This window comes from Xenopus tropicalis, chromosome 4 (assembly GCF_000004195.4).
Source record: "Xenopus tropicalis strain Nigerian chromosome 4, UCB_Xtro_10.0, whole genome shotgun sequence".
Taxonomy (NCBI): Eukaryota; Metazoa; Chordata; class Amphibia; order Anura; family Pipidae; genus Xenopus; species Xenopus tropicalis.
The window spans coordinates 6,203,653-6,226,434 of NC_030680.2; the positions used below are offsets into that span (position 1 = coordinate 6,203,653).

The 22,782-nt window shown below is 44.5% G+C and overlaps 1 protein-coding gene across 4 annotated transcripts in view; it reads left to right on the plus strand.

The window, feature by feature from the left end:
* Positions 1 to 22,782, plus strand: part of usp47 (ubiquitin specific peptidase 47) — a 52,543-nt gene that overhangs the window by 27,083 nt on the left and 2,678 nt on the right. For 3 of the 4 annotated variants that reach the window (XM_031899701.1, NM_001097241.1, XM_031899702.1), the window contains 20 exon segments: positions 29 to 108; positions 1,265 to 1,414; positions 2,619 to 2,714; positions 2,821 to 2,973; positions 3,418 to 3,585; positions 4,087 to 4,215; positions 4,331 to 4,407; positions 5,566 to 5,621; positions 6,586 to 6,698; positions 6,959 to 7,063; positions 7,658 to 7,865; positions 9,963 to 10,078; positions 10,155 to 10,274; positions 14,500 to 15,262; positions 17,083 to 17,258; positions 17,771 to 17,851; positions 18,217 to 18,332; positions 19,376 to 19,491; positions 19,739 to 19,869; positions 20,503 to 20,550. In XM_031899701.1, coding sequence (XP_031755561.1) covers positions 29 to 108; positions 1,265 to 1,414; positions 2,619 to 2,714; positions 2,821 to 2,973; positions 3,418 to 3,585; positions 4,087 to 4,215; positions 4,331 to 4,407; positions 5,566 to 5,621; positions 6,586 to 6,698; positions 6,959 to 7,063; positions 7,658 to 7,865; positions 9,963 to 10,078; positions 10,155 to 10,274; positions 14,500 to 15,262; positions 17,083 to 17,258; positions 17,771 to 17,851; positions 18,217 to 18,332; positions 19,376 to 19,491; positions 19,739 to 19,869; positions 20,503 to 20,550 — 3,002 coding nt within the window. 4 annotated transcript variants of the gene reach the window in all.

Here is a 22,782-nt window from a genome sequence, read left to right on the forward strand (position 1 = left end):
TATTCTAATGCTGGTTATCCTCTGACAGCCTGGCAGCAGCATGACGTACAGGAACTGTGCAGGGTCATGTTCGATGCTTTGGAGCAAAAGTGGAAGCAGACGGAACAGGTATGTGTAAGTGGAAGGGTGGTTTGCCCTTTACCTTTTACACCAGGGGTTGGGATTTTTGGCTGAGAGAGCCACAAACACCACATGCGGAGGAGGGCGTGGCCTGCGCTCGGCGGATAGAAGACTTGTTCTAAGGCTTAGAACACGTCTTCTATCCGCCGAGTGCAGGCCAGGCCCCCCGTTATTTTTTCTATTAAAGATTTCACAGCGAGCCAGATGCAGCCATCAAAAGAGCCACATCTGGCTCCCGAGCCATAAGTTCCCTACCCCTGTTTTACACAATCCATTAGGGGCCTCAGCTGAACATAAGAGAGATGTGGGCATTTAGAATGGCAATAAATAGCAATTTTTTAAAAAATAAAAAAAATGGAATTTGGCAATGGAAACTATCCAAGTATCATTTAATTTAAATGGAAGTGACCATAATAAGCCAGAAATCTACAAAAATAAAGGAAGGAGCATAAAAAGGTCAGTAAAAGAATCCAACTAGGAATGTTTCTGTACCAACACCAGGGAACCTCTTTAGTAGGGAAGATCTGTGCCCCCAAAGTTTCCCCCAGTAGCCCCCCATCTTTTTTTCTGCTGATTTACAGCACATTCACTGGGCCACTTACAATATACAGTATATATACAGTATAATAGTCACAATACTATTAATTTCAGATTTATATTATATGGCAACATGGAAATCATTGTAGTCTGTATCGATTTTAATAACCAGCCCTGTAGCATCGGCTTCAGGGACATGTACATCACTTCCTTCGTAATGACCCACACCCCATAAGCTTAGCTCCTCCCCAGCAGCCCAGAGCCCACTGAGCACGTGCAGACCTCAGGTCTGTAATAAATATAATTTAATTTACTGTAACTCAAGCTTCACCATCCCCAGAAGTTCTAATACATAGGCATTGCTGAGTTGGGTTATTGTGATATATGATCCTAAAGGCAACCTTCTGCTCCTTCTCCTCAAAGCAGTCTAATTTATGTGCCCTTGATGTTAACCCATTCCTCTTTGGTGGCACCCATACAGCAAAACCTTCTTGCATACATCTGTTGTCATTTCCATGGCTGTGCTTGAGCAATATTTTACCCTTAAGAATATTCATTTTTTATAAAAGAAATAGTGCAATGGTGCCATATGTGTGCTGTGTTTCAGGCTGACCTCATCAATCAGCTGTACCAGGGAAAGCTAAAGGACTATGTGAAATGCTTGGAGTGTGGCTATGAAAGCTGGAGGATTGATACGTTCCTCGATATCCCGCTGGTCATCCGGCCGTTTGGCTCTAACACGGCATTTGGTAGTATGGTGGGTATTTATAATAGTACATAGCCACACTCAGCAGTATGTGTGAATTTAAGGGTGAATCAGGTCCCTTTTTATGTACGTAATGCTCAATAGGCTCTATTTATGGGGCTGTGCGCCAGTTTTTCTACAATATACTGGGAATTGTATAGAGGAGGCCAATCCAATTCTGTCTTCTGCCTGAGCAGTTCCCATAGGCAGCCCTGGACTGGGATTTAAAATAAGCCCTGACAGAACCCACAGATTGCCAGTCCGGGCCTGCCCACAGGGGACCATTTACTATCCTCCCACCATAAGACAGGCTTCATTTAATTAGCAGTGGTTAAGCTGTGAGGGATTAGCTTTCCCCCACCTGTGTTTTGTACGCACGAATAGAAAGGCGTATCCACTGTCACGCATTCCTTCCTGTATCTCCATTGACAGGCACAGTGTCGGCCTGCGTGGAGTGTATATCACACAGAAATGCATACTCTTGTGTTTCTGTGCTGATATCAGTTCTCTGTAGCACCGCACTGGCTGATACCTTGCCACTCAATAGAGGTACATGATAGTGATCCGGTTTCCCCTCTCTGGGCAAAAAAAAAAATTGGTATGGCACCTGTTATCTAGAATGCTCGGGATCTGTCTGTAATCTCTATAACAAAGTCTACTAAAAAGAATGTAAACATTAATTAAACCCAATAGGACTGTTCTGCCCCAATAAGGGATAATTATATCTTAGTTGGGATCAAGTACAGGTACTGTTTTATTATTACAGAGAAAAGGGAATCATTTAACCATTAAATAAACCCAATAGGACTGTTCTGCCCCCAATAAGGGGTAATTATATCTTAGTTGGGATCAAGTACAGGTACTGTTTTATTATTACAGAGAAAAGGGAATCATTTAAACATTAAATAAACCCAATAGGGCTGTTCTGCCCCCAATAAGGGGTAATTATATCTTAGTTGGGATCAAGTACAGGTACTGTTTTATTATTACAGAGAAAAAGGAAATGTTTTTCAGTTACTTATAATGGAGTTAGTTATAATGGGAGATGACCTTCTTGTAATTCAGAGCTTTCTGGATAACAGGTTTCCAGATAATGGATCCCATACCTGTAACAGCAAACACAGGCCTTCTGGTTGAGCAAGCGACTCTGTCTATATATTGTGTATGTTGTATTTCCACATGTACATTTTATCTCCTATTTTTGTCTGTATGGCAGGAAGAAGCACTTCAAGCATTTATTCAGCCAGAAACCCTAGATGGACCCAATCAGTACTTCTGTGAGCGATGCAAGAGGAAATGCGATGCACGGAAGGTAATGAGGGGTCCACATGAATACACATTGGGTTAATTAAAATCCTAGTTGGGGCAATTTTCCATTCCTTCCCCCTTAATACATGGTAATTTGTTTCATTCTCTAGGGTCTGAAGTTCCTGCATTTCCCATACCTCCTTACTCTGCAGCTCAAGAGGTTTGATTTTGATTACACCAGCATGCACAGGATCAAACTGAACGACCGTATGACTTTTCCCGATGAGCTAGACATGAGCCCATTCATAGATGTGGAAGATGAGGTTGGTTTAGAATGACTCTGGCCTTCACAAACCCTCATCTTATTCCTTTGCATTACTGTGTTATTAGGGGGCTGTTCCTGCTGAATTGTGCTTAGTACAGGGGAATCCCTATGTGCCATAGTTTTATGGTATCTCTCTGTACAGGCTATGAACAAACTTAGGGGGCTGTTCCTGCTGAATTGTGCTTAGTACAGGGGAATCCCTATGTGCCATAGTTTTATGGTATCTCTCTGTACAGGCTATGAGCAAACTTAGGGGGCTGTTCCTGCTGAATTGTGATTAGTACAGGGGAATCCCTATGTGCCATAGTTTTATGGTATCTCTCTGTACAGGCTATGAGCAAACTTAGGGGGCTGTTCCTCATTAGGTGTAGAGCCTATGCTTTTACCTATGTAATTGGAATGCTGTTTTAGTAACTTAAATCTGTTTCTGCATTGCCACTAGAAATCTCCTCAGACGGATAGTTGCACGGACAGCGGCGCCGAAAATGAAGGCAGTTGCCACAGTGACCAAATGAGCAACGATTTTTCTACTGATGACGCAGTTGATGAAGGAATCTGTCTGGAAACAAACAGCAATATTGAAAAGCTGAATAAATCTGTATCGGAAAAGGTGAGGTCCTTTTGTACAGCGGCAGGGAATGAAAGTGGAGGAGAAGCACAGAGGTGACTAAGCATGGTCACAGAACCCCTCAGTGGTTTTATTATATCCTTATCATTTACAGTAGGGGGTACATTACCCCTTATAATACATGAGTGATATGAGTTCCCTGTATAACTCAGCCTGCAGCCTTGTGCCTTTATATGGGCACAGAACCCCTCAGTGACTGCTAATATCCTTATCATTTACAGTAGGGGGTACAGTATCCCTTATAATACATGAGTGATATGAGTTCCCTGTATAACTCAGCCTTGTGCCTTTATATGGGCACAGAACCCCTCAGTGACTGCTAATATCCTTATCATTTACAGTAGGGGGTACATTATCCCTTATAATACAGCGAAATGCTGTTTTATATATTACATTATTATGAAATATAACAAATACGCTCTTGCCCACATACCGTTGCTGCACAGAATAAATATTGAAACCGATGTGAATTTGCTTTTCTAGAATTCTTTGTATGAACTTTTTTCCGTGATGGTCCATTCAGGAAGTGCTGCGGGGGGACATTACTACGCCTGTATAAAATCCTTTGCTGACGGCCAGTGGTACAGCTTCAATGATCAGCACGTGAGCAGGGTGAGTGGCTCTAGGTTGCTAGGGGCAGTGGCCCTAGATAAAAAGCGCCGATTTAAGCAAAAGGCATACTATTTGACATGGCTGTACGATTTCTTTATTTTATATGTTTGGGCAGATAACACAGGAGGACATTAAAAAAACTTATGGTGGGTCTACGGGAAATCGCGGATACTACTCCAGTGCCTTTGCTAGGTAAGTCTTTCTGAAATGTGTAAATTATTCTTTAGTATGGGGTCTAATTATTTTCTGAATAAGGGGCTTTTATATTTGTTAAATGGCCAGTTTTAGTGTTTTATCAGCAGGGACGTATGCAGCTTAAGGTGGCCATACATATTAAGAGCAACACATTTTGGTGATGTTGTAAAACGAGCCGATCTTCCGATATGCCCACCTAAGGTGGGGGGTGATATTGGGCTAATTTGATCTTTTGGCCCTAGGGCCAAACGATTGAATTACAATGATGGGTATAGGAGGTGTCGGAACGAGGACTGCATCGGTGAACTTACACTGTCCCCAATCTGTCAGGAAAATCAAGGTTGTCCAATCGACACCTGGCCAGCTGTCAGTCAGGGAGAGCTGTTGGGGGTCCTCATACACGGGCAGATATGCTGCTGAATTGGTCTGAAGGACCCAAATTGGCAGTTGAAATCTGCCCATCCATGGCCATATAGATATAGGATAATGTCTTCTTATCAGAAAGAAAAACAAGTCAGTGAATAACTAGATGCTATGGGAAATTGTTGAATATTGTTGGTTTGATATCATTTATATAGGAAGGGAGAAGCTTGCCTTCTATTAACTAAACTATTCTATGCGTTATTTCAATGAGTGCCATAAAGCACTATGCCTATCCATGGCCACCTTTAGTTAGCCCCTAGTATAGGATAATGTCGTCTTATCAGAAAGAAAAACAAATCTGTGAATAACTAGATGCTATGGGAAATGGTTGAATATTGTTGGTTTGATATCATTTATATAGGAAGGGAGAAGCTTGCCTTCTATTAACTAAACTATTCTATGCGTTATATCAATGAGTGCCATAAAGCACTATGCCTATCCATGGCTACCTTTAGTTAGCCCCTAGTATAGGATAATGTTGTCTTATCAGAAAGAAAAACAAATCTGTGAATAACTAGATGCTATGGGAAATGGTTGAATATTGTTGGATATCATTTATATAGGAAGGGGGCAGCCAGCCTTCTATTAACTAAACTATTCTATGCGTTATATCAATGAGTGCCGTAAAGCACTATGCGTTGAAGCCGTTTAAATACAGTTATTTATCCAAAGTAACACTCATGCAGACAGTTCCACTTTCACATTTAACATGTTTATTTCATTATCTTTCAGCTCTACAAATGCATATATGCTGATGTACAGATTGAAGAACCCAGCTAGAAATGCAAGTAAGCATTAAAGCACTGGTGCCTTTAACTTATTTGGTACAGATTAATCCCTGGGAGTGGTTGGGTTTTGTCTATTTTATTATCTTCCCATTCCCTCGGGCTGATGTAATACCAGGAGATTTGTCACTGTTTAGCAAAACTTGGCATATTCTCCAATCTCTTCCCCATCTGAACACTTGGAATTTCCATAATTGCCAGGCGAAGCTTGAGCTGGCAGTTACGCAAGTAGTGCCATAAATGTGTAGGTTCCGGGTTTTCCATAGTAGGAAGCGAGGCCTGGACTGGCAATCTGTGGATTCTGGCAAATACCAGAAGGGCTGCTGTAAGGTGCCACAGACAGTCACTATTTATTGGGCTGGGGGGGGGGGGCTGTTTGTGCCTCTGGGTACTGGGAATGCCAGGGGGCTGTAAGGTGCCACAGACAGTCACTATTTATTGGGCTGGGGGTGGGGGCTGTTTGTGCCTCTGGGTACTTGGAATGCCAGGGGGGCTGCAAGGTGCCACAGACAGTCACTATTTATTGGGCTGGGGGGGGCTGTTTGTGCCTCTGGGTACTGGGAATGCCAGGGGGGCTGTAAGGTGCCACAGACAGTCACTATTTATTGGGCTGGGGGGGCTGTTTGTGCCTCTGGGTACTGGGAATGCCAGGGGGGCTGTAAGGTACCACAGACAGTCACTATTTATTGGGCTGGGGGGGGCTGTTTGTGCCTCTGTGTACTGGGAATGCCAGGGAGGCTGTAAGGTGCCACAGACAGTCACTATTTATTGGGCTGGGGGGGGGGGGGGCTGTTTGGGCCTCTGGGTACTTGGAATGCCAGGGCCTATTTTATATCCCAGTCCAGACCTGACTACCAAACACTGACCCATATCCTAGCATGGCAACTTTAGGAACTTTATCCCCCCTATTGTGATACTTGTTGCTCCATCAGTGTATCAATTAAACTTATTTTTATCTGCTTTACAGAATTCCCCGAAGCAATCGAATTTCCTGAGCACATAAAGCTTCTCGTGCAAAAGGAGCAAGAACAGGAAGAGCAGGAAAAGCGCCAGCGAGAGATTGAACGCAATACATGCAAAGTAAGCCCCCCCAAATAGACTGTCAGCGGAATACTGTCCAGAATTATAGAAAAGTCTGCATATGAATAATATATTGAATAGACAGTGAAGGAATAGAGGGTTTTCCGGATAACGGATCCCATGCCTCTGTTTGCATATTGACTTAAGAGAATATTCAGTAAAACGTGTTGGATAAGCAGAAGAGCAGGTCACATTGAATTTCATCCTTAATAATGGCGTCTGTACTTGGTTTACATGCTCTCCCCCCTGTTTCTCTGCAGCTGAAGCTCTTCTGCATGCACCCGGTCAAGCAGATCATGATGGAAAGTAAACTTGAGGTTCATAAAGATAAAACCATGAAGGAAGCCGTTGAGATTGCGCACAAGGTGAGGCAGCAAGTTTCTTACCTGTTACACACATAGCAGCACCTTGGTGTTTGTCTGGCAACCGGGGAATGTCATGTATTTATAGTGAGGGTCCAAAGCACAAATGTTTAATAACTCCCAGGAACGCTTAATTACAGAAATGCTAGTCCTCTATCAAAAGAAACACAGGATTTCTTTTTTTTTTTGTGTGTGTGTGTACACGTGTCCTTTTGGGTCAGACTTCCTTCTCTCAGAAAAATCCTTCAGGGAACAGCATGAATCTGTTCCGTTTCCTCCTGTCTCCCCCTCCCTTCTCCTCCTTACCCCTCCCATCTCACCTCTCTCCTCCTCCCAACTGTGCTGTGTAATCTGAGCTACCAGCAGCTAGAACTAAATCACGGAAGCTACTGAGACCAAGCTAAAATGGCAGCTGCTATCTTAAACACATGGAGGGATCTTCTAGGGCTTTCTGCAGAATACATATAGTGTTCTCGCTTGCATTATTGTGGCTAATCTATTGGTAATAAAATGCCTTTCCTTCTCCTTTAAACAAGTGTCAGGGTCCCTTTTTAGTGTATTTCCGGTTTGATTCTAATGAAACTGTTGTTGGGGCAGCTCATGGACCTGGAAGGTGTGATTTCTCTCGATTGCTGCCGCCTAGTGAAGTACGATGAATTCCATGATTACCTGGAGCGCTCCTATGAAGACGAAGAGGACCGGACGATGGGATATCTGCTGGGGGGCGTCAAATCCTCTTATATGTTCGACCTGCTGTTAGAAACCAAGAGACCGGACCAAGTATTTCAGTCCTATAAGCCTGGTGGTAAGCAGATGTGTTTGTGTGGATGTTTACTCTGATGCTAGCTTACAGGGGAAGGGGCGGGGTGCCTGGAACTAAAGCAGTAGGTGGGAATAGAATGCTCTGATGCTAGCTTACAGGGGAAGGGGCAGGGTGCCTGGAACTAAAGCAGTAGGTGGGAATAGAATACTCTGATGCTAGCTTACAGGGGAAGGGGCGGGGTGCCTGGAACTAAAGCAGTAGGTGGGAATAGAATACTCTGATGCTAGCTTACAGGGGAAGGGGCGGGGTGCTTGGAACTGAAGCAGTGGGTGGGATTAGAATACTCTGATGCTAGCTTACAGGGGAAGGGGCGGGGTGCCTGGAACTTAAGCAGTGGGTGGGATTAGAATACTCTGATGCTAGTTTACAGGGAAGGGGCGGGGTGCTGGAACTGAAGCAGTGGGTGGGATTAGAATACTCTGATGCTAGCTTACAGGGGAAGGGGCGGGGTGCTTGGAACTGAAGCAGTGGGTGGGATTAGAATACTCTGATGCTAGTTTACAGGGGAAGGGGCGGGGTGCTTGGAACTGAAGCAGTGGGTGGGATTAGAATACTCTGATGCTATCTTACAGGGGAAGGGGCGGGGTGCTTGGAACTGAAGCAGTGGGTGGGATTAGAATACTCTGATGCTACCTTACAGGGGAAGGGGCGGGGTGCTTGGAACTGAAGCAGTGGGTGGGATTAGAATACTCTGATGCTAGCTTACAGGGCAAGGGGCGGGGTGCCTGGAACTGAAGCAGTAGGTGGGATTAGAATACTCTGATGCTAGCTTACAGGGGAAGGGGCGGGGTGCTGGAACTGAAGCAGTGGGTGGGATTAGAATACTCTGATGCTATCTTACAGGGGAAGGGGCGGGGTGCCTGGAACTGAAGCAGTAGGTGGGAATAGAATACTCTGATGCTAGTTTACAGGGGAAGGGGCAGGGTGCTTGGAACTGAAGCAGTGGGTGGGATTAGAATACTCTGATGCTAGCTTACAGGGGAAGGGGCGGGGTGCCTGGAACTGAAGCAGTGGGTGGGACTTGAAAACCATTCTGATGGCAGTTTACAGGGAGAGAGCCAGGAGCATATAATTCAGAAAATTCTCATGCAGCTTCCATAGGAAGGGCAGGGAGTCTGTAACTCAAGCAGTGGGTGGGACTAGAACACTAATCCCAGTTCACATCTGAGAGGCATGGAATCTGTAACGTAATTGGTGGGCTGGACTGGAGCACTTTGATGGAAGTTTAGGGAGGAGGAGCAGTGAATATATCCCTAAGAAGTGTAAAGTCCCATAATACTCTATTCTTCATCCGACATAAGTCTGAGAACTAATTTCTGTTTCAGGCACCTTAATAAGATGTAATGATAATGCCACAAGCAGGGGAACTAAACTTTTTCTGAAATCCAGTGTGAAATGGAGGCTGCTACAAGGACCTTTACCCTTATTACTGTAATACAGCCGCTAATCTTACCGGGCTCCCTGCCGTTCTGCATATTAGAACCTTGAACTGGTGCCGGTTGCCAAGTCCGTATTATCTAAGTATTTTCTGTTTACATTGCCAGTTATCAGGATAGATAAGGGACTGTTTTTATGGCATTAGGTTGGAACGGACAGTCCATCCGTAGATATATCACAGGTTGGAACGGACAGTCCATCCGTAGATATATCACAGGTTGGAACGGACAGTCCATCCGTAGATATATCACAGGTTGGAACGGACAGTCCATCCGTAGATATATCACAGGTTGGAACGGACAGCCCATCCGTAGATATATTACAGGTTGGAACGGACAGTCCATCCGTAGATATATCACAGGTTGGAACGGACAGCCCATCCATAGATATATCACAGGTTGGAACGGACAGCCCATCCGTAGATATATCACAGGTTGGAACGGACAGCCCATCCGTAGATATATTACAGGTTGGAACGGACAGCCCATCCGTAGATATATTACAGGTTGGAACGGACAGCCCATCCGTAGATATATTACAGGTTGGAACGGACAGCCCATCCGTAGATATATTACTTAATTTTGTTTCTCCTGCATTTGTTGTGGAACATTCTATCACTGACCTGTGTTTGTTTTGCTGCAGAGGTCATGGTGAAAGTCTACGTGGTCGACCTAAAGACAGAAACTGTGGCTCCACCCGTCAGCGTCCGCGCCTATCTCAGCCAGACGATCATCGAGTTCAAGCAGCTCATCTCCAAGGTCTGTGGCATTTACTACTCTGGCTTGGCACAGCCGTAAAGGGGCCTCTCATAAATATCTGTTTCTCCAATCACAGAGCGTCGATTTGCTGCCGGACACGATGCGCGTCGTCCTGGAGAGATGTTACAACGACTTGCGCCTTTTAAACGTCGCAAATAAAACCCTTAAAGCCGAAGGATTCTTCAGAAGCAATAAGGTGAGTGAAACACCGGCCAATAAATGTGGTGGGGATGCATCAAATCCAGGATTCGGCCAAAATTAGGCCTTTTTCAGCACGATTCTGATTCGAGCGAATCCATCAAATCATGTGACTTTTTGTCAAATAAACACGGAAGAAAACTTTTCACCACACATAAAGCAATCATTTCTCTTTAGCCCCTCCTAATCCTAATTCTAGGGTTCGGACCGGATCCTAAAATTGTGGATTCAGTGCATCCCTAATAAACGTCACATATATTCAATAATATGATACAGGTATAGGACCTGTTATCCAGAATGCTCGGGACCTGGGGTTTTCCAGATAAGGGATCTTTCTGTAATTTGGATCTCTAACTTAAGTCTGCTAAAAATCATTTAACCATTAAATAAACCCAATAGGGCTGTTCTGTCCCAATAAGGGGTAATTATATCTTAGTTGGGATCAAGTACAGGTACTGTTTTATTATTACAGAGAAAAGGGAATCATTTAACCATTAAATAAACCCAATAGGGCTGTTCTGCCCCAATAAGGGGTAATTATAGCTTAGTTGGGATCAAGTACAGGTACTGTTTTATTATTACAGAGAAAAGGGAATCATTTAACCATGAAATAAACCCAATAGGGCTGTTCTGCCCCCAATAAGGGGTAATTATATCTTAGTTGGGATCAAGTACAGGTACTGTTTTATTATTACAGAGAAAAGGGAATCATTTAACCATGAAATAAACCCAATAGGGCTGTTCTGCCCCAATAAGGGGTAATTATAGCTTAGTTGGGATCAAGTACAGGTACTGTTTTATTATTACAGAGAAAAGGGAATCATTTAACCATGAAATAAACCCAATAGGGCTGTTCTGCCCCCAATAAGGGGTAATTATATCTTAGTTGGGATCAAGTACAGGTACTGTTTTATTATTACAGAGAAAAGGGAATCATTTAACCATGAAATAAACCCAATAGGGCTGTTCTGCCCCAATAAGGGGTAATTATAGCTTAGTTGGGATCAAGTACAGGTACTGTTTTATTATTACAGAGAGAAAGGGAATCATTTTTAAAAATTAGAATTATTTGCTTATAATGGAGGCTATGGGAGATGGCTTTTTCGTAATTCGGAACTTTTTGGATAACTGGTTTCCAGATATGGATATGGGATGCACCGAATCCACTATTTTCAGATTCGGGCAATCCCCTAAATACCGAACTGAATCCAAAACCTAATTTGCATATGTAAATTAGGCTATGGAAGGGTTAAAGAGGCAAGCATGGCGAACATTTTTCAACTTCCGTGTTTGTGACTACAAGTCACGTGATTTTAAGGCTACGGTTCGGCCAGGAGCGTGGATTTGGCTGAATTCGAATCCCGAACTGAATCCTGGATTCGGCGCATCCCTACATTTGTTGATGCCATGTTTCATCCATAGAGGCGGTTGCTGATTGTAACATAGTAACATAGTAAGTTGGGTTGAAAAAAGACATACGTCCATCAAGTTCAACCATAATGCCTATATATAACCTGCCTAACTACTAGTTGATCCAGAGGAAGGCAAAAAACCCCATCTGAAACCTCTCTAATTTGCCACAGAGGGGAAAAAATTCCTTCCTGACTCCAAGATGGCAATCGGACCAGTCCCTGGATCAACTAGTACTGAGAGCTATCTCCCATAACCCTGTATTCCCTCACTTGCTAAGAATCCATCCAGCCCCTTCTTAAAGTTATATAATGTATCAGCCAGCACGACTGATTCGGGGAGGGAATTCCAGAACCTCACAGCTCTCACTGTAAAAAATCCTTTCCGAATGTTTAAATGGAACCTCCCTTCTTCTAAACGGAGTGGGTGCCCTCGTGTCCGTTGGAAGGCCCTACTGGTAAATAAAACATTAGAAAGGTTATTATATGATCCCTTTATATATTTATACATAGTTATCATGTCACCTCTTAAGCGCCTCTTCTCCAGTGTAAACAGACCCAACTTGGCCAGTCTTTCTTCATAACTGAGACTTCCCATACCCTTTACCAGCTTAGTTGCCCTTCTCTGGACCCTCTCTAACTCAGTAATGTCCCGTTTGAGCACTGGAGACCAAAACTGAACAGCATATTCTAGATGGGGCCTTACCAGCGCTCTGTAAAGGGGAAGAATAACCCCCTCCTCCCGTGAATCTATACCCCTTTTAATACAGCTCAAAACCTTGTTTGCCCTTGCAGCTGCTGCCTGGCATTGCTTGCTACAGCCAAGTTTATTATCTACAAGGACTCCAAGGTCCTTCTCCATTATGGATTTGCCCAGTGCAGTCCCATTAAGGGTATACGGGGCTTGCATATTTTTACATCCCAGGTGCATGACCTTACATTTATCCACATTAAATCTCATCTGCCACTTAGCTGCCCAGATTGCCAGTTGGTCAAGATCCTGCTGCAGGGATGTCACATCCTGAATAGAATTGACTGGGCTGCAGAGTTTTGTGTCATCTGCAAACACTGATACATTACTCATAATACCCTCCCCTAAGTCATTTATGAACAAATTAAACAAAAGTGGACCCAGTACAGAACCCTGAGGGACCCCACTGAGGACCTTATTCCAAGTAGAGAATGTACCATTAACAACCACCCTCTGTACCCGATCCTGTAGCCAGTTTTCTATCCATGTGCAAACGACTTCACTAAGACCAATAGACCTTAGCTTAGAAAGCAGTCGTTTGTGGGGAACGGTATCAAATGCTTTGGCAAAATCCAAATAGATGATATCTACTGCATCCCCACTGTCCAGCTTCTTACTTACCTCATCATAAAAAGCAATTAAATTGGTCTGACATGACCTGTCCTTCATAAAGCCATGCTGATTACTGCTCATAATGCCATTCTCCACTACATAATTTTGAATGTGATCCCTTAACAAGCCTTCAAATAACTTGCCCACCACGGATGTCAAACTTACAGGCCTATAATTGCCAGGCTGAGATCTTACTCCCTTTTTAAATATGGGAGTGACATTCGCCTTCTTCCAATCCCTAGGTACCATACCTGATGAAAGAGAGTCTGAGAATATCAGAAACAAGGGCCACTGCAATTCTGCCCCTAGCTCTCTCAGTACCCGAGGGTGTATTCCATCTGGCCCAGGTGCCTTGTTTACATTTATCGTGTGTAACCCTTTAAGCACCATATCCTGTGCCAACCACTGTGTAGTTGGAGCTGAGGCAACAGTGCAGCTATTGGGTGGGACTTGTCCCACTGGCTCCTCTACTGTATACACAGAAGAAAAGAACTGGTTAAGCACATCTGCCTTTTCTGTATCCGCTGTAACCATATTGTTATTATAACTCAATGGGGCCACACCCTCAACCTGCATCTTTTTACTATTAATATACTTAAAAAACTTTTTGGGGTTAGTCTTGGCCTCGACCGCGATGCGCTCCTCATTTTCTATCTTTGCCTTCCGGATTGCTGTTTTACAACACTTGTTATAGTGTTTATAATCATTAAACGCAGCTACTGTCCCCTCTGACTTATATTTCTTAAAAGCTTTCCTTTTTTTCCCTATTAACTTCTTTCCCTCAGAGTTAAGCCACATGGGGGGATTCTTAACACTTCTACTTTTTCTTATTAATGGAATGAATTTAGAACAGTAATGATTTAATATCATTTTAAATGACAACCATTTCTGCTCTGTGTTTTTATCAGAAAACATAATGCCCCAATCTATGCCCTGAAGCGCTGCCCTTAAGGAGCTAAAATTTGCCTTCCTAAAATTCATTGTCTTTGTTGCCCCCGTGTAAATTTGTTTCCTGCACCAAACATTAAATGAAATAACATTATGGTCACTATTACCCAGGGGTTCAACCACTTGCACATTTGCTATACGTTCTGGGTCATTAGAGATCACTAGATCTAGTATAGCATGGTTCCTGGTTGGCTCCTCAACAACTTGTGACATAAAGTTGTCATGCAGCAAGTTTATAAACTTGTTCCCATTTACTGCCCTGGCAGTACTATTGCCCCAGTCAATATCAGGGTAATTAAAATCCCCCATTATTATCACTTGCCCCAAACTAGCAGCCTTTTCTATTTGCAACAGGAGCTGGGCCTCCTCCTCTTCGCTTACATTAGGGGGTCTATAGCATACCCCTACAATTAGTTTGGTAGATTCCTTACTATCTGTGAGAAGCTCAACCCATAAGGATTCAGCTCCCTCTGTGGCGGCTAACGAGTGTTTCCTTTGTGTAGGTGTTTGTGGAAAGCTCCGACTCGCTAGACTACCAGCTGGTTTTTACCGACTCTCATCTGTGGAAGCTCTTGGACCGCCATGCCAATACCATCAGGCTTTATGTCTCGTTACCCGAGCACACCCCTCAGACGGCAAGGTCCGTCGGTCCGAAAGGCGGCGGGGATTCAAATCTCTCTGAAGACTACTGCAGCAGGGTAAAAGGCAATGTTAAATCGGTGGACGCCATTCTGGAAGAGAGCACGGAGAAACTAAAGAGCCTTTCTCTTCAGCAGCACCAAGATGGCGGCAACGGGGACAGCAGCAAGAGCACGGAGGGGAGCGATTTTGAGAACATTGATTCGCCATTAAATGAGGCGGATTCCGGGTCAGCCGACAACAGAGAACTGGAAAACCGAATCTTGCCGGCTGACCCAGAGAACAACTTTCAGCCGGAAGAGCGATCGGACTCTGACGTGAATAACGACCGGAGCACTAGCTCCGTGGATAGCGATATCCTCAGCTCAAGCCATAGCAGCGATACGTTGTGCAACGCCGACAGCGCCCCCATCCCCCTCGCCAACGGACTCGACTCCCACAGCATCACCAGCAGCAGGAGGTCCAAAGCCAACGACGGCAAGAAAGAGACCTGGGACACTGCCGAGGAGGATTCTGGGACAGATAGCGAGTACGACGAGAGCGGCAAAAGCAGGGGAGAGGCACAATATATGTATTTTAAAGCAGAGCCCCATGCTGGGGAGGGATGCTTAGGGGAAGGAAATAAATGTAAGTATGGGTTGCCTTTAACAGCCAGACGTATTGTATACCTCTTAAAGGGACGCTGTCATTAAAATGCACCCAAACGCCCGAGGATGTTTAGTAAATCTGTTTAGGGTTCATGACATAGGAGGCCTTTGTATCAATCTGATAGATCTGTGTACTCTATTAGTGTTGTACAGTTGCCTCCGCAGAGGTGTTCCAGGCCCCTTCCAAAGCCTGGCTCTGATAATAACTCTGTAATAAGCCTTAAGGTGGCCATACACGGGCCGATTGTAGCTGCCGATATGGGTCCCTTGGACGATTCAGCAGCTTATCGGCCCGTGTAGGGGCAACAACGACTGGCCTGCCCGACCGATATCTGGCCTGAAATCGGGCAGGTTAAAAAATTCAGTCGGATCCGACTGAATTTTTTAACCTGCGCCCTTAACAGTCGTTATAATTCGGCCCTGGGGCCAAACGACCAAATTAGCTTAAATTCCCCCAATATCGGCCAACCATAGCTGGGGATATCGGGAGAAGATCCGCTCGCTTGGCGACCTCGCCAGGCGAGCAGATCGTTACGTGTATGGCCACCTTTAGGCGCCCCTTAGGGACATGCCAGTAACGTAAAGCTGAACCATACTGTGTGATTACTTCCCTATAGGGGGCCATACACGGGCAGATTTAACCTGCTGATTCAGGTTCTTCAGACTGATTGGGCAGCTTTTCTACCTGTGTATGGGGCCCTCCAACGGGCCTCCCTGACCAATATATGGGCGAAAAATGGCCAGATGTCAGTTGGGCAGGCTAATTTTTTTTTTTCAGCTCATGTTTGCAGTCTTAGCTCCAGGTTCACTTATCCCCTTCATCGTATGCGATCTTTGATATCGCTGACCCAAGGTGGCCATATTGGGGGAAAGATTCGCTTGTTTGGCGACCTTGCAAAATGAGCCTATCTTACCACGTAGGGCCACCTTAAGGGCAGGGGTACACGGGAAGATTAGTCGCGCCATGACAAATCTCCATTGTCGCGGGGGACTAATCTCCCTGCAATGCCATCCCACCGGCTAGAATGTAAATCACCAGTGGGATGGCATACGTGGTGCCGCCATTTGCCGAAGTTGCTTTGAGAGGAAACTTCAGGCGACTTAGGCTAATCGTGGTGCTGTGTATGCCATCCCGCTGTCAATTTACATTCTAGCCAGTGGGATGGAATTGTGGGGAGATTAGTCGCCCGCGACAACAGAGATTTTTGTCATGGCGCAACAAATCTCCCTGTGTGTCACTGCCCTAAAGGGGTCCTTTACGTAAACTTTTTATTATTATAGAATGGCCAATTCTAAGCAACTTTTCAATTGGTCTTCATAATTTATTTTTGATTTGTTTATTCATTTTTTGCCTTCATCTTCTGACTCTTTCCAGCTTTCAAATGGGGGTCACTGACCCCGGCAGCCAAAAAACGAATGCTCTATAAGGCTAAAAATTTTTTGTTATTGTTACTTTTTATTACTTATTTTTCTATTCATGTCCTCTCCTATTCGTATATCCAGTTGCCTGGTTGCTAAGATAGTTTGGACCCCAGCAACCAAATAGCTGATGAAATTCCAAACAAAATGTGATATAATTAAAAAAAAAAAAACTATACATAAAAAAAGACCAATTGCAAATTGTCTATTACTCTCTAAATCATACTTAAAGTTGAACAACCCCTTTGACTCCTGACCCCTTCTTATTTCCAGCCGACCCTATTTGCTGCATTAGAAAACATGGACCATTTCATTTCCTTTATGTTTGATGTAAAATAAGCGGTTATTTGACTTGTGTTCCATTGCTTTATTTCCCAACAGGCCTCCTGGTAAGCGTCGATAAAAGGATCACCTTAGCTGCCTTTAAACAGCAATTGGAGTCTTTCGTGGGGGTGTCCTCCTCCCAGTTTAAAGTTTTCCGGGTCTATGCCAGCAATCAGGAGTTTGAGAGTGTCCGGCTCAATGAGACGCTTTCTTCTTTTTCAGATGACAACAAGGTAAATTACCTGTAATAGTGACAGTGCCTCCCTTTACCCAGGGTGCCACAGCCATGTGACCTGGATATCCCCCCCCCCACCCCCAGCAGCCGATCAGCAGAACAATGGGAAGGGAACAAGATAGCAGCTCCCAGTAGGTATCAGAATAGCACTCAATAGTAAGAAATCCAAGTCCGGCTTGGGACTCCTCCAGTTACATGGGAGTAGGAGAAACAATAGGTTAGCTGAAAGCAGTTCTAATGGGTAGCGCTGGCTGAAAGCTCAGACTCAGGCACAATGCACTGAGATGGCGCCTACACACCAATATTACAGTTACAAATACATTTGTTGGTTGAAGAATAAAAGGTTAAATGGCAGAGGGAATTATTTGCTGTGTAACAGTGTCATTTAGAGATAAAATGTACCCCATAAATATCATGGCAGTGTCCCTTTAAGCAGTTTATCTGCAAGACGTAACTTTGTGCATAAACCAGCTCTTTTCCATTCATTTATATTTTTGTTTCTTTTTCTAGATCACTATCAGACTAGGGAGAGCGCTGAAGAAAGGAGAATACCGTGTCAAAATCTTTCAGCTTTTAGTAAACGAGCCTGAGGTACAGGATGATTGTATTAAAACATTTTCATTGCAAACTTCAGCTCAATATGCCAGTCATTGGCTTGTGTCTTAGGGTAAAGACACACAGAGAACTACTAGTAGCAGCTACTTGTCATGGCTACTAAACAAGACGATGCTGATTATTTACTGATCACTGTCTGTGTGTTTTAGCAGAGGCAATTCTCAGTATTGTGTATGGTAGGGTATTTTCTGGGGTTTAGTAGCCTTGACAAAGTAGGTGCTACTATAGTAGCCCAGTGTATCTTCACCCTTAGTGCTGTGTATGGTCAGGCATGTTCCCTTATCTGGTTCTGTATTGCATGGAATCCATCTCCCCTCACAGCCTTTGTTTTATCCTCCCAGCCATGCAAGTTCCTGTTGGACGCAGTGTTTTCTAAAGGAATGACCGTACGGCAGTCTAAAGAGGAGCTGTTGCCGCTTCTCAGGGATCAGTGTGGGCTTGACCTTTCTATAGATAGGTAAGGAACAGCCGCTGCCATCTTGCTCCTTTTCTACAAGCACTAAAGCTAGAGCTGCCAAACGAGCAGATTGTTTACAATATACCGGGCTAATTCGATCAAGTCACCAAACGAGCAGATTGTCTTCTATATACCTGGCTAATTCAATCATTTGGCCCTAGGGCCAAACAATTGAATTACAGTGACGAGGGAAGGAGCTGTTGGAACGAGGACTGCATCAATGAGCCAAGGTGGTCCCCAGTCCACCAAAAAAAATCAAACCTGCCAATATTCGGACAGGTATTAGTTGGGGAGGGCTGTCGGACGTCCCCATACATGGGCAGATATGCTACCAAATTGAATTTAAAAGGACCCAAATCAAATTAAAATGGCAGGTATATGGGCAGTCGGACTGAGAACCATTCAATGAGCCAATGTGATCCTTATGCACTAGAAAAAACTAACCTGCCCAATCCAGATCTGGACAATTTTAGGCCAGATATTGGTCGGGTAGGTTTGTCGAGGGTGCCCATACACAGGCAGATAAGCTGCCAAATCAGCCACACTTGTGGATCTCACTGTTCTCCAGAGTGTCAGACAATCTGCCTTCAGTGGCCAGAACAGAGGTGAAACCAAGTTTCTGGGGCCCCGCTATATAAACAGGACTCTTTGATTTCTACCCCTTTAATGGCTTTTGAACGGCGGTCCTTAGTACCCCTAACAGGCTTAAGTGGTTTGGGATAAAAATACTATATGTAAAAATGGTCCTTTAGATCCTCCCAGTTTCAAATGAGGGTTGGACGTCTCCTAATAGTCGCTGCCAGGAGCACAGTAGGAGGGGAATAGCCAATCACAGCCCTGCAGTCACACAAGCAAGACTAAGGGTCTGTTATAAAGTGTCACTGTTGACCCCCACTTTTTCTAACCACATCTGCTCCCCAATATTTGCTACACCCAAGAAAGTCCTCCTTTCCCAATTCATACATGCATATGAAGCACAATGATAGCTATTCTGGCAGTTTTGGCTTGTCGGTATTAATCTGTTACTCGAATGTATTCCACAGGTTCCGCCTGCGAAAGAAAACGTGGAAGAACCCAGGAACTGTATTTCTGGATTACCACGTTTATGAGAATGAAAGTATTTCAAGCAGCTGGGAGGTTTTCTTAGAAGCTCTGGATGGTAAGAATTGGCGTTTTATTGCAGCCCGAGTAATGCCCAATCGCCCTGATAGGCCAGGGGGGGGGGTCCTTGCGCTCCCCACAAATAATAAAGACCAGTTGAAAAGTTGCCAAGAATAGGTAGTTCTAGAATGTAGTAAAGGTTAATTTAATGCTGCCCAAGCTCCCCATGGATGGGCGGTTGCCAGATGTAGACGACAAAGCCTTACCCACGGAGATAAATCATTCCTTTCTTCCCCTTTATACAGAAACAGAGAAAATGAAGTCCATGTCACAGCTTTCCCTGTTTACAAAGAGGTGGAGGCCATCGGAGCTAAAGCTGGACCCCTTCAAGGAAATTGTCATGGAAAGCAACAGTGTGGATGAGTTAAGAGACAAGGTAAGTGCCTGGGGAGGCTATATATATATATATATATATCTATATATATATATATATCTATAAACTGTAAATTATATCCTTATAAACGGTGCTTAGTGATGTAACTTCTGTCACATGACTCACTGAAACTTGTATATTATAAAAAAGTAACCCCTCTCGTAAAATATTAGGATATTAGAAGTCACTTCAGAGTTCCATGACCTGTATAAAAGGCCTAGTGCTTTAATATGTTAATAGAACTCCTTGGTGACTTATAATATCCCTCTGTATAAGGGGACAAAAGAAAACATTTGCTTGGGTAAAACTTAAACTATAAATTGCACATGATATAGCTGGATGCGTTTTGTTTCCTGTGCACATAATTACATAATTACAAGCTTTTATTAAGAAAAATTTAGAAATATACAAATTGCTTTGATTTGACCACTAGGTGGTGCCAGTTCTGTTTCAGTTCTGTGCTGTTTATACTGTGTCCTTCAAATTGCCTTTTCAAATAAATATTAATAATAGATAGAAAGTGAAACCAGATTCCATTCATGGTATAGCAGCCAAAAGTAACATTATGAACAGAACCCAGGGAGTTAGTTGTGCTGATAGTTATTATAATCATTTACCCTATTTTTTGCCCCACAGATTTGTGATATAAGTGCTATACCCTTGGAGAACCTAGAGTTTGCTAAGGTAAGTGCTTTTATTCTTTGCCCTTCAGAAATGAGATTTTCCCTTTGAATTGGACCTTTATATTTACATGGAAAACCCTATGGGCTGAAGCTTTCCTGCTGGGTTCCATGTAAATAGAAAAGGCCTGGCATTTTTCCCAGAATTCCTTACACAGGCCTGGTGTATTTTCTACAGAAACCCTACTATATTATATTAGTAAGTTGTGTAGCAATGGGGTTGAATGGCTGCCCATTCAAGCTGGAGAAAAGGTCTGCAGAATACAATGGGAATCTATGCAGCTTATCTGTTATCTGCTATGTAAGTTGTGCCTTCTGTCCTATGAACGGCTGCCCCCGGGGCTACACAGCGGGGTATTTATATAAACTATAGTAGGGTTTCTGTAGCAAACACCCCAGCTGTACCAGTGCAGGAATGGCTGCCCCCGGGGCTACACAGCGGGGTATTTATATAAACTATAGTAGGGTTTCTGTAGCAAACACCCCAGCTGTACCAGTGCAGGAATGGCTGCCCCCGGGGCTACACAGCGGGGTATTTTTTATAAACTATAGTAGGGTTTCTGTAGCAAACACCCCAGCTGTACCATTGCAGGAATGGCTGCCCCCGGGGCTACACAGCGGGGTATTTATATAAACTATAGTAGGGTTTCTGTAGCAAACACCCCAGCTGTACCAGTGCAGGAACGGCTGCCCCCGGGGCTACACAGCGGGGTATTTATATAAACTATAGTAGGGTTTCTGTAGCAAACACCCCAGCTGTACCAGTGTAGGAATGGCTGCCCCCGGGGCTACACAGCGGGGTATTTATATAAACTATAGTAGGGTTTCTGTAGCAAACACCCCAGCTGTACCAGTGCAGGAATGGCTGCCCCCGGGGCTACACAGCGGGGTATTTATATAAACTATAGTAGGGTTTCTGTAGCAAACACCCCAGCTGTACCGGTGCAGGAACGGCTGCCCCCGGGGCTACACAGCGGGGTATTTATATAAACTATAGTAGGGTTTCTGTAGCAAACACCCCAGCTGTACCAGTGCAGGAACGGCTGCCCCCGGGGCTACACAGCGGGGTATTTATATAAACTATAGTAGGGTTTCTGTAGCAAACACCCCAGCTGTACCAGTGCAGGAATGGCTGCCCCCGGGGCTACACAGCGGGGTATTTATATAAACTATAGTAGGGTTTCTGTAGCAAACACCCCAGCTGTACCAGTGCAGGAACGGCTGCCCCCGGGGCTACACAGCAGGGTATTTATATAAACTATAGTAGGGTTTCTGTAGCAAACACCCCAGCTGTACCAGTGCAGGAACGGCTGCCCCCGGGGCTACACAGCGGGGTATTTATATAAACTATAGTAGGGTTTCTGTAGCAAACACCCCAGCTGTACCGGTGCAGGAATGGCTGCCCCCGGGGCTACACAGCGGGGTATTTATATAAACTATAGTAGGGTTTCTGTAGCAAACACCCCAGCTGTACCGGTGCAGGAATGGCTGCCCCCGGGGCTACACAGCGGGGTATTTATATAAACTATAGTAGGGTTTCTGTAGCAAACACCCCAGCTGTACCAGTGCAGGAACGGCTACCCCCGGGGCTACACAGCGGGGTATTTATATAAACTATAGTAGGGTTTCTGTAGCAAACACCCCAGCTGTACCAGTGCAGGAATGGCTGCCCCCGGGCTACACAGCGGGGTATTTATATAAACTATAGTAGGGTTTCTGTAGCAAACACCCCAGCTGTACCAGTGCAGGAACGGCTGCCCCCGGGGCTACACAGCGGGGTATTTATATAAACTATAGTAGGGTTTCTGTAGCAAACACCCCAGCTGTACCGGTGCAGGAATGGCTGCCCCCGGGGCTACACAGCGGGGTATTTATATAAACTATAGTAGGGTTTCTGTAACAAACACCCCAGCTGTACCGGTGCAGGAATGGCTGCCCCCGGGGCTACACAGCGGGGTATTTATATAAACTATAGTAGGGTTTCTGTTGCAAACACCCCAGCTGTACCAGTGCAGGAATGGCTGCCCCCGGGGCTACACAGCGGGGTATTTATATAAACTATAGTAGGGTTTCTGTAGCAAACACCCCAGCTGTACCAGTGCAGGAATGGCTGCCCCCGGGGCTACACAGCGGGGTATTTATATAAACTATAGTAGGGTTTCTGTAGCAAACACCCCAGCTGTACCAGTGCAGGGCAACATTACATTACACTGTAATCACTTTTAAACACAATCTT